Below are 12,945 nucleotides of genomic sequence, written 5' to 3'. Positions count from 1 at the left end.
ATTCAAATCTATGAATTCTCTGTCAATTTTGAAAAATATCCCGTAGTCGTACACGCATATACATGTAATGCAAATCATTAACGTCTTGACCAGTAAATGAATAATGCTTGATACCAGTAATTTACATATTGACAAGTTGATGTTATACAGCACAATCATCTGTCAAATATCATCCATTAATTATTTACACCACTTTCTGTTGTTTCATGCCTCTGTTTATAGTATCATTCTGATTCACATATCATTCGAATTCTCTTTTTCTTTTCATTCTCTTATCATTCGGCGTAAACAACTTTCTTTTGATCAACCCGTAGATACATGGGCTTGTATACAGCGAAATTTAAACAAAAAAGTACCATAATTATCAAAACAACAGTAAACAAAGTTTCAAACTTGATCGAGGACAGGGGAAAGAAGGAAAAAAAAAACGACAAGCGGAAAAATAATTCCATGACGTGGTTACAAAAAATCTTTTTTGTTGATTATTCATGTCGATTAAAACAACCAGATATCGATTTAAACATTCTATAATCGAACAGCTAGTGATTTCCTTTCTTCAGCAGAAAGGTTGTCTTTTTCTATATCATAATTTATTTTCTAGATTTCAGAAGTCAACAAAATATAAAGACTTAAAGTAATAAGTTTATCAAACAGAAACCAAGAGAAAATTTCTGCTTTTATCACCTCCTTGATACACTCTAGGTAACTGCATTTTTATCTATCCCGTATTCGTATATTGTTATCAATTACACAGTTGAAGAAAAGTAGATGCCTGACAATGTAGAGCAAATCATCATTAGATATTGAACAGTAGATGATTCATTTGTCTTTTTCGCGTATCAGTGACTTTTTATTTTCTAAACTGTTTTAGTTCTGAATTTTTGGAAAATTGCTAAAAAAAATGTTACACAATGATTGTTTTGTAAAATATCAATCGACTTGATTGTCATTACTTTATCAGCTCTAAAAGTAACCTTTATATACGCAGAAAAAATTATTAAAACATTTTTTTTTAATCAAAAGATAAGATTAATTGAATTCGAAAATATTTTTTTGTTTCAAATAAACATTACAGTTTTTAAAAATAAATGAATATCGATATTAATTGATGTAAAAATAGCAATATGGAATTCGATAAATGATCTGCAGATAAAGTAATGAAAAATAACAATACAAAAACATTGAGCTCCGAGGAGAAATCCAGAACTGAAAGTCCCTAATCAAATGCAAAATCAATGATACAACACATCAAACGAATGTTTCATCCATTTGAAATGAAATTCGACAAAAGGTGCAGTTAAGTTTGCGAGATTTACAAATAACATTCCTCAAAGTAGAAAGCCAGTAATGATGTACCTCTTTGTTTTTTTCATCTGGATTACAGCCATGTTTTAGTAAAGTTTTAATGATGTCTGCATTCCGCAAATGTTTGCTGCAAGCCAAGTGTAATACTGTGTTCCCCTGAAGTGATACATGAGAGAAAATTTCATTCAAATCTATGCATGCTCTGATAGTTTTGAGAAACATCCCGTAGTCGTGTATTGTTATAAATCATACAATTCAAGAAAATAAATGCATATACATGGAATGCAAATCATCATTAACGTCTTAACCAGTTAAGGAATAATTCTTGATACCAGTATTTTTCATATCGAAAAGTTGATGTAACACAGCACAATTATTTGTCATATACCATTGATTAATTATTTACATCACGATTTCAACTTTACTTCAAATATTTTTTATTTATTTATATCATTTTATTTAAAAACAAAACACTTTGTGTTGTTTTATGCCTCTGTTTATCTTATCATTCTGATTCATACATGTATATCATTCTGATTCTCTTTTATTATTCTCTTATCATTCGGCCTAAACAACATACTTTGGATCAACCCGTAGATAAATGGGCTTGTATAAAAATAATACCATCTTTAACAAGAAGTTGATAACAAAGTTTCAAAAATAATTGAGGACAGAGGATAGAAAATAGATAAAATAAAAAACAAACGGAAAACAAATTCCATGACGTGCTTACACAAGGTCATTTTTGTCGATTATTCATGTCGATTAAAACACCCAGATATCAATTAAGACATGGAAGACACAAACAATGAAAATAAATGTATTCGATAATTAAAAAGCGATTTGCTTTCTTCAGCATAAATCTAGTCTTTTTTTCGATATCATTATTTATTGTCTAGATTCAGAAGTCAATAAAATATAAAGCAGTATTTTTTATCAAACAGAAACGAAAAGAGAATTGCTGTTTTCAACACCAACTTGGTACCATCTTAGTAACTGTGTTTTTATCGAACTGCAATTGCAGTAAATAAATATGTTTTCCAAAGCAGAAAATCAAGTATTTATCATACCGTGTTGTCTTTTTCATTTAGGTTACAGCCATGTTTAAGTAAAGTTGTAAAGATATCTGGATTACACAAATGAACACTGAAAGCCAAGTGTAATGCTGTCTTTCCCTGAAGAGTAAAAAGAAAAAAAAATCATTCAAATATATGCCTTCTCTGTAAACTTTTAGGACCATCCCATAGTCCATTATTGTTATAAATTAGACAGTTCAAGATAAATACATGCATGTTATTTTGGAGCACATCATCAATAACATATTGACCAGTAAATTTCTCATTTACCTTTTCTGTGTATCAGTGACTTTTATTTTCTTAACTGAATTTGGGCACATTACTTAGTTAATGTTACACAATGTTAGTGTTTGTAAAATATCACTCAATTTGATATTCATCACTATATTAAATTATCAAAAGTTAAACAGGTTTTTTTTAATTAAGAGATCAACTTCACTCAATTCGAAATGAATTTAACTTCTAAATTCAATTAAACATTACAGTTTTAAAAATAAATGTATATAGATGAGTATTTATTGACTTATATATTTGTTGATAGGTCATAAAACCAGTTAAACAAGTCCTGATATTAGTTATGTAAAAATAGCGGTTGGAAACTCGATAAATGCTTTGCAGATCAAGTTATGACTACTCGTGTTATACATTTTATACACATGATTCGTTGGCATATATGTTTTACTTGAAATGTACACGTTTATCATTAGCACAGTAGTCAACACTTCGATGTTGACATGAATATCAATTATAATTATGATCATTTTTATAAATTTCCTGTTTCAAAAATTTAAATTTTTCGAAAAACTAAGGATATTCTTATCCCAGGAGTAGATTACCGTAGCCGTATTTGGCACAACTTTTTGGAATTTTTGGTCCTCAATGCTCTGCAACTTTATACTTGTTTGGCATTTTAACTGTTTTGATATGAGCGTCACTGAGTTTTATGTAGACGAAACGCGCGTCTGGCGTATTAAATTATAATCCTGGTACCTTTTATAACTATAATAACAGGTTTTACGGTTGAACAAATATGTTTTGTAAGGCATTTGTAGAAATTGTTTTCAAGATTTTACTAAAATTGACTAACGCTTAAACCATTTCTAGTTCTTTGATTTTAATATCCTTCTCGATCTCATGTCTTCAATCATCTGACCGCAAATGTATTATAGTGCTTAGGAGACTATAATTTCCTGGTTCAATTTAACTGCATTTTACATATTGACGAGTCAATATCACACAGTAGTTGTCGCTTGTTTATGTAATATATACGTGTTTCTCGTTTCTCGTTTTGTTTATATAGATTAGACTGTTGGTTTCCCCGTTTGAATGATTTTACACTAGTAATTTTGGGGCCCTTTATAGATTGTTGTTCGGTATGAGCCAAGTCCCCGTGTTGAAGGCCGTACTTTAACCTATAATGGTTTACTTTTTAATTTGTTATTTGGATGGAGAGTTGTCTCATTGGCACTCACACCACATCTTCCTATATCTATATACACGGAATGCAAATCATCATTAACGTCTTAACCAGTTAATGAATAATTCTTGATACCAGTATTTTGCATATCGAAAAGTTGATGTAATACAGCACAATTATTTGTCATATTACATTGATTTATTATTTACATCACAATTTCAACTTTACTTCAAATATTTTTTATTTATATCATTTTATTTAAAAACAAAACACTTTGTGTTGTTTTATGTGTTTGTTTATCTTATCATTCTGATTCATATATCATTCTGATTCTCTTTTTTTATTCTCTTATCATTCGGCCCAAACAACATATTGACGAGTCAATATCACACAATATTATCCTTTGCGAAATATCAATGACTCCTCATATTCTGCAAAAGGTTAATTACATGTACCTATTAATTTTTTTTATTCATACATTTTATAGAAAACTGGACATTACATTATTTCGTTGGCACCCCTGGTTTTTCGTGGTATACGTGGTACTCCGTGTTTGATGTTCTAAGTGCTTTGTGTACTGTTGGTTTTCTTTTTTTTAAGCCATGGTATTTTCAGGTCTTTTTGACGAGTGAGTTTAAATGTTTCTTTGGTATCCTTTGCCTTTTTTTCAATACATTGTTTTTTTGGATTTTTTCCCCATTCTCTTTTAACATTTGGATCAGTCGATATTATATATACATACTTTGAATAAAGTCATGAATAGACGTGTTTACATGAAGTTAATCTAATTAAGCAATTAACATTCTGATTTGTAAAGGAGTAAACAGTTATCATCCTGTAATACAATTCGAGGTTGACAAATATGTGGGAAGAAATAAATGGAAATACGTATAAAAGATTACAATAACTTGTATAAGAGATCTTTGGTTCCTTCCATTTGAAATGAAACTCGGACAAAAGGTGCATTTAAGTTTGCGAGATTTATAAATAACACTCCTCAAAGTACATGTAGAAAGCCAGTATTTGTTGTACTTTTTAATGTTTTCATCTGGGTTATTACCATGATTAAGTAAAGTTTTAATGGTGTCTACATTCCACAAATGTTCGCTGCAAGCCAATTGTTCCCCGCAAGTGATACATCAGAGACAAATTCATTCAAATCTATGTATTCTCTGTCAATTTTGAGAAATATCCCGTAGTTGTTTATTGTTATAAATCACACAGCTCAACATAATTATATGCATATACATGTAAAGCAAATCATTAACGTCTTGACCAGAAAATGAATAAGGCTTGATACCAGTAATTTACATATTGACAAGTTGATGTTATACAGGACAATCATTTGTCAAATATCATCGATTAATTATTTACATCACGATTTCAACTTTACTTCAACAATGTTCAAAGATATGCCATTTTGTAAGTAAAATAACTATAAATCATTGAATTAAAAAAAAACTTTTTTGTGCCTCAGTTTATCTTAACATTCGGATTTTCTTTTTTTCATTTTTTATCATTTGACGTAAACAACTTTCTTTTGATCAACCCATAGATACATGGTATACAGCAAAACAAAAAAGTACCATAGTTAACAAGGCAGAAGTTAACAAAGTTTCAAATTTGATTGAGGACAGGGGAAAAAAAAGAACAACAAGCGGAAAACACATTCCATGCCATGGTAACAAAAGGTCATTTTTGTCAATAATTCATGTCGATTAAAACACCCAGATATCGATTAAGAACCGAAGCCACAAAAAACAAAATCTAAATATTCTATAATCGAACAGCGATTTCCTTTCCTTAGCAAACAGATTGTCTTTTTCTATATCATATTCTATTTTCTAGATTTTAAAAGTCAATAAAATATAAAGCAATAAATTTTACTAAACAGTAACCAAGAGAAAATTGCTGTTTTTATCATCAACTTAACACAATCAAGGTAATTGCATTTTTATCGAACTGCAATTGCAGTTAATATAAGCGATAGAAATAAATAACATTGCCACAGCAGAAAGCTTTTATTTATTGTACCTTGTAGTTTTTTTCGTCTGGGTTACAGCCATGTTTAAGTAAAGTTGTAAGGATGTATTGATTCCACACAGGTACGCTGCTAGCCAAGTGTAATGCTGTGTTACCCTAAAGAGTTACAGGAGACAAATTTATTCATGACCTCTCTATAAACCATTAGAACAATCTCGCAGTCGGATATTGTTATAAATTACACAGTTGAAGAAAAGTAGATGCAGGACGATGAAGAGCAAATTATCATTAAGATATTGACCAGTAGAAGAATCATTTGTCATTTTTCGTGTATTAGTGACTTTTTATTTTCTAGTTCTGAATTTTTGGAAAACTGATAAGTAAATGTTACACAATGATTGTTTTGTAAAATATCAACCGATTTGATTTTCATTACTTTATCAGCTCTAAAATTATCCTTTATATACGCTGAAAAAAATTTTCAAACCTTTTTTTAATTAAAAGATAAATGTAATTCAATTCGAAATCAATTTTTGTTTCAAATAAACATTACAGTTTTAAAAATAAATGAATATCGACGAATATTTGTTGACTAAATTGTTTAATATTGTCATATCGGGGCCTGGTATAGCTGACTATGCGGGATGGGCTTAGCTCATTGTATAAGGCCGTACGGTGACCTATAGTTGTTAATGTCTGTGTCATTTTGGTCTCTTGTGGAAAGTTGTCTCATTGGTAATCATACCACATCTTCTTTTTTATAAGTATATATTCGTTTATGTGATAAAATCAGTCAAACAAGTCCCGATATTAAGTTATGTAAAACTAGCGGTATGGAATTCGATAATTGCTCTGCAGATAAAGGAATGAAAAAAAAAATCACAAGCGTACTGAACTCCGACGAACATTTAAAACGGAAAGTCCATAATCAAATGCAAAATCAATGATAAAAAACACCAAACGAATGCACAACAACTGTCATATTCCTGACTTGGTGCAGGAATGCGTGTGTTATACCTTTTATACACAAGATTTGTTTGTACATGTATATATGTTTCATTTGAAATGTAATAGCAAGTTTATCAATTATTTTCAGAAAATGTCAATATTTCAACAGGTTTTACGGTTGAACACTTTTGTTTTGTAATGCATGTGTAGAAATTGATTACAGGATTTCATTAATATTTACAAACACTGGAACAATTTCTGGATCATTGATTTTAATATTCTTATCGCGGGCATGTTTTCAATTATACTGCAGGAGTATTGAAAGTGCTGGGGAAATATATTTTCCTGGTTTTATTTCACTGCATTTTACATATTGACGAGTCAATATTATAGACGTGTTAAAAAATCGACACTACTGCTGGTGCTCGTGTTGGATGGAAGATGAATACACAACATTAATAACTAAATGTGAATATAAAAACAATTATTACCATACATAAAGAATGCAATATATAATAAAACCGTGCGGATATTGCTTTTTGTGGGAAAGGGGGAGAATATTTTTATTTTAGTTTCAAAATCAACAAATTCTTGCCAAATAAGAAGGGAACAAGAGTTTTGTTCCGCCTTATATAAAAAAAACATCGTTTTACTATCATTCCGGAACGTATTAAAGATTAAAATAAGAATTCAACAATTTTGGAAACTAGTCACAAGTTTCACAATTCTCGATGATTTATTCTAAAATGCAAGTTTGGGATTTTGTGGTCACGTGCCTATAAACATAAGCATTCATTTGCATTGTGTGACAAGTCCGTCACACAATTCACCTATTTTTTTCAGTTCGTCCCTTTTACGTCTCCAAAAAGATTCAGACGACCCTGTTTATCTTTAAACGTTTCATTTGCGTGTTAAACATACACACAACACTATAATATTAAAGATGTTACATTTCTTTTTTCGTTCGGCGATTTTCGCCTTAATTACTCAAATTACTCAAATTCTTTATTACCTTGAACTTTACAGTTCATCGGTGTAAATACAAATTTTCATAGTAAACAAGTAAACAGACAGAGAATGTTCATGTTATATTGTCTCTGATTTTCAATGCATTAAAAATGTACTTTCCTAAATTGGTTAACTGTTTGATATTCTTTTAACTTAAAAGTTCAATAAATTTAAACATACTTGGTCTAGACCAGTAGTATTTCTTTATACATTTTACTCTAAGTTCCTTATATTTCGGACACACTAAGATGAAATGGAATTCGTCTTCAATACACTGACGGCAAATTGAACAAATACGACGTGACAGCTCAATGTTTTGGTAGCGTCCAGTTTACACTGCTAAAGAATGAGAAGAAAGTCTTATTTTTGAAAGAGCTCTTCGGTACACAATAGGAATATATTTTGTCAAATAAAACTGTAAATCAAAACTGTTTATAATGTATTTATAGATACGGCACTTGCTACTGTTATCAAGTAACGAATACATTTCCTGTTTTTTAATATCTAAAAGTCGTTTTAATAAGAGGGAAGTCAATCTCAAATACGAGGTCTGATTGTTTAATCCACTTATCTCCAAGTTCAATGTTGTTAAGCTCATCTCTGATTAACTTTGCCCAATTTTCAAACTTTGATCGTTTTCTGTCAATATCGATGCACATTTCTTTGTATACGGAGCTTAAAATACAGTTATTTGTTGACATAATTTTGAACCAATATTTAAAAATTTGTATTTTCCTTTTAACGATCATTGGAAATCTTCCTAGTTCCATGTATATCATTACTGAATTTGTAGACTGTTTAACACCAAGTTGTCTTTTGCAAAAATGCAAATGGACTTTTTCGACATCATCACCTTTATAAAATCCCCATACTTCGCATGCATAAGAAATTACACTACCTACGTACACAAATGGAGACAGGACAGTTTGAGTATTTAGATGATAATTTCTTAACGTAGATAGCATGGCAAACATTGATTTTCGACCTTGTTCTGCCAACTTCTTCTGTGTAAATAGAAATTTTCCTTTGAATTTTAAATTAAATCCTAAGTAACAAAAGTCATTGACCGTCTCTAAACTCTCATTATTGTAGAACCACCTCTCAGCATCCTTAATAACACCTCCGTTTCAAAACACAACTACCTTAGTTTTGTCAACGTTAACTGTTAAATCGTTTTTCACGGTATATAGTTTTAAAGAATTCAGCATTGACTGCAGACCTTGAACGGTTTCCGAAAATAGCACCATATCATCGGCATACATTAGAAGAAAGAGACTTAAATCTCGCATCTCAAGCGGAATACATCCATAGATTAAAAAGGACATTTCACAGTCATTCACATATATAGAGAAGAATATAGCCGACAAAACCTCGCCCTGTGGTAAACCGATTTGACATTCGAAGAATTCAGAGTACGAACCGTTAAAACGAACACAAGACTTTGTTACTTCGTACATAGAGCGCACAACTGTCAATAACTTCCCTCGGATTCCTACACGTGAAAGCTTCATCCAGAGTTTTGTACGATTAATACTATCAAACGCTCTCTTGTAGTCCACAAAACAGCAGTACAGTAGTTTCTTGTCAGATAATATCCTATTTATAATAGAATGCAATACAAAAATTGCATCTGCCGTGCCATGACTTTGTCTAAATCCAAATTGTACGTCGCTGATTATGTCGTTTTCACATGCCCACTTTAGTAGTCTTTGGTTTAAAACAGCTGTAAACAATTTGGCTAATTTGCTCAAGAGGCTTATTCCTCTGCAATTATTTGTAAAGTCTATGTTCCCTTTATTTTTATAAACCGGTATAATTGACGTCTCTTATATGGTGTAACAATTTGATGTCAATTGACTTTAGACGGCTGAACTTAAAAATGAATCAGTTTCTAGATATATTTAAGGGTAAAGTATATTCTAAGTTAGGTCGAACAGTAACCTTGACCTTTGACCTATTTTTTTTTTTATAAGATTCTAGATATTCACGAGGTCAAAACCCTGAAACGATTGAATATGAAGTGTTAACAATATTATTACGGACTAGAGTTGACAAACGGACGGACAGACGGATACGTTACAAGATCTCCAAGATTACAATTTTGTTAGCGAGAGGAAAAAACCCATTTGAATCGAAAATTCAGACACATTTTATTTTGAATGATGGGAGTGGGAATGGGGTGAGGGAAAGGGGCACGAATGGTTTATGAATTTACATAAATGATACCTGTTGTAGATTATACGATTGTAGTTGCGGGAAACAATGTCAACTAAATCTAAAGTTATTTGACTTCTTTTTCAGAATGTCTTGATAACTTTTAATTTCTTAAGTCGACATAAAGTAATTATACCAGTTACTGTACGCTAGCGCAAAGTATATAACAACTTCATCCAAATGTTTCAATTATTTACAATAAGAATATCTTTGCACATTTCTTTGCTGTTATTCGTTCAAAGCCTTTTCTCTAATGAAAAAAGAAAATATATCAGAAAACATTTACTGTAAATAAAGGCAACAGTAGTATATAATAATATGATATAATTGAAGCTTTATATTATCACCTGGACAAAATAGATGTATGTTTTTTGGCGATAAAATGTATTCCTTTGGGCACCGATTGTGTCCCTTCCATAGCAGATTTATTCCTGTGATGCTTTGAATCTCAGAATATGACCAGACTCATTATAGACATGTCCTTTTAACACTTGGTTGACACATCAACAATACCTACTGATATCTTAATGGTAATTGTTTTGTTAAATAGTCCATAGTTCTCTAAATATACTACCAAAATTTACACAAAGGTCTTACTTTAAATAGATCTAACATACACAACAGCAGTTGCCATTTCTAGATTTAGACATTTCAGTTTCTAAAAGGAAACCCCAAACTATAAATCCGACAAATAGAGACGAGTTTTCATTCACTATTGTTCACTTTCCTTCTTTAAGACGGCGATGTTCCTTCAACTTCATCATACAGTGTTTATTTATCCTATTTCGTTCATCTTGTCCGTGTTTGTATTGATATTATAGATTTTAAAGATCGTAATCAATGCATAACAAGTAAATTATTAAGACAGGGATTTTGTTACCATAATCAACTTAAAACTTTTTCAAATTCTTTCATAGATACAAAGATTTGATTTGTAAATGTTACCTGAAACTGTAAAACACTTTTATTAAAACGGTATTTCACATCCTAAATTTTACGGCACTATTGTACTAAAAGCGTGGAAATCACTATGTTATCCGTGCAAAGTTATCGAACCTGAAAAAAACTTATAAGTTAAATAATGTAATTAGATATTTGAATTATGTATACATTTGCACGATTATCGATTTTGTCATCAACAAATAAAAGCATAACTTAATTTGAATTCTTTTCAAATTGTTTTTAGATGTAAAAATACACATCCTTCTTCATTTTCTATATAGATATTACTATAAGTTGTCAGGTGTTAAGCTTATTTCCTGAAATCTGACGAAGATTATTCAGCCTATTGCCGAACATAATTTTTGTCAATAAGTTGACTCTGGAATTTATGTATACTCGGTGATTTCTTCTTAATATAAAGTAGTTCCTAAATTATATTCCTAATATCAATACTTGTTCATTTGACATTTCTTTATTTAGTATTTTTCATATTCAAAATAAAAAAGAGTTATCTTATACTTTTGTGTGGTACATGTGTAGTACAAACATTAAAAATTTAAAAAAAATTTTGATTGAATCAAATAAAAAAGGTCGGGTGAGATTTTATAACATAATAGTTATATTTATTTGAAAATTTTTACACTTGACTAGTATAGCTTGTTTTAATTGGTAAAACGCTGACAAAATTAAGATATGATTTTTCCAATTTTTGTATTGGATAAGTAAATTTTTAATATTAATATTTTTTGTTAAATACCCCCAGGCCATCTTGTATTTTTAAGTTCTTCATCTAGATTATTAGCATTAAGTGACTACATTTCAATTGAGGAAAAAAATCAAAAAAGAAAGCACAAAAGATTAGTCCAATTTAAATAGGTATGACATGTTTACCATTTTAGGTTTTGAGAGGAACGAGAATGACGAGGGACATTTTAAAATTAATGTCTTTATTAAGGAACTTTTATTTTTTGGGAAACCGCATGATTAAACACCTTTAGTAATTGAATGTCAATATTTCCCGTGAAGTTATCGAACTATTTCTCACTATGTGAAAATTGTTATATGAAAAAAAAACATGAAGGGAAAGGAAAAGAAGTGAAGCCCATTTTATCTAAAGACTTGAACAAGTCAATTTGGTGGATTTCACCCAAACCCAAATGGAAACTTTAACATTCTTACGGTGTTCCTAGATCACTTCACAAAACTGTGTGACACTAAAACTCTTTAATATACGTCATAATGTGCCTCAAAGGTAGAATTTTATCTAATTAATATTTTCACAATTTTTGATGCACCTCATATACTGGAAAGTGACAATGGACGGGAATTCATAGCTTTGGTCATACCGCACAGCAGGTTATTATTGCTTATTTTCGCGGATAGAACAAAATCGTCAAAATACATTCCGCTGATTTAAAAGTGTACGTGCATAGGTATATATTTGTACCTTGAACGATGGTTATTTAGCCAAATATTGAATGTGTCCATTGTTTCTCCCACATACTGAATGCCAAAGGTGTCACATGTTAATATATACAGTCCGCCAAAAGTTAAGCACCACCGAAATATAAACGGCAATATTTTTTAAACTATTGCGAAAAAAATATTAATGTTTGATGTTATGAATTATCTTTAACATACACTAATAAAATCCATTACGACCAAAAAATTGAACTCCAATAAAGCGGTCAAGCAACCTCTTATCAAAGGTCATTTGTGCGTTTATAAATACACTGTTTCTCCAGGTGGTCATGTTAGTGCTCGTACATTGGTCTGACGACTTCATAGAGGCAACCGAAAAGTAAGTTGTATATAGAGACCTGTTCTTACAGGCAGCCACTCTACCGTCAGGTTTCAATGGGATAATGACTATCTATGGTTGAACATAAGAAGCTGACAAAACACTCATTGGTCAGATGGGAGCGAGTTTATTTTACTGCCAGTAGACGCACTAAACGAATTTCGCGGGGAAACTTAACGGCCTATGACCAAAAACAATGTTTGCACAAAGACTTCATTCAGTGCTGATGGTGTTCCAGTACGTGGTTGCTT

At 30.7% G+C, this 12,945-nt stretch overlaps 1 protein-coding gene across 1 annotated transcript in view; it reads right to left on the bottom strand.

Moving 5' to 3' along the window:
• LOC134694220 (putative ankyrin repeat protein RF_0381) overlaps nt 1-12,945 on the bottom strand; it is a 48,877-nt gene that overhangs the window by 15,879 nt on the left and 20,053 nt on the right. The window contains exons 3-4 of the mRNA XM_063555218.1: nt 2,376-2,480; nt 1,357-1,461 (exon numbers count right to left, since the gene is read on the bottom strand). Coding sequence (XP_063411288.1) covers nt 1,357-1,461; nt 2,376-2,480 — 210 coding nt within the window. The remainder of the gene's footprint in view (nt 1-1,356; nt 1,462-2,375; nt 2,481-12,945) is intronic.

This window comes from Mytilus trossulus, chromosome 13, assembly GCF_036588685.1.
Source record: "Mytilus trossulus isolate FHL-02 chromosome 13, PNRI_Mtr1.1.1.hap1, whole genome shotgun sequence".
In the NCBI taxonomy this organism is placed as follows: Eukaryota; Metazoa; Mollusca; class Bivalvia; order Mytilida; family Mytilidae; genus Mytilus; species Mytilus trossulus.
The sequence above is the reverse complement of the archived record's forward strand: the minus strand, read 5'-3'. Positions and strand labels throughout refer to the sequence as shown.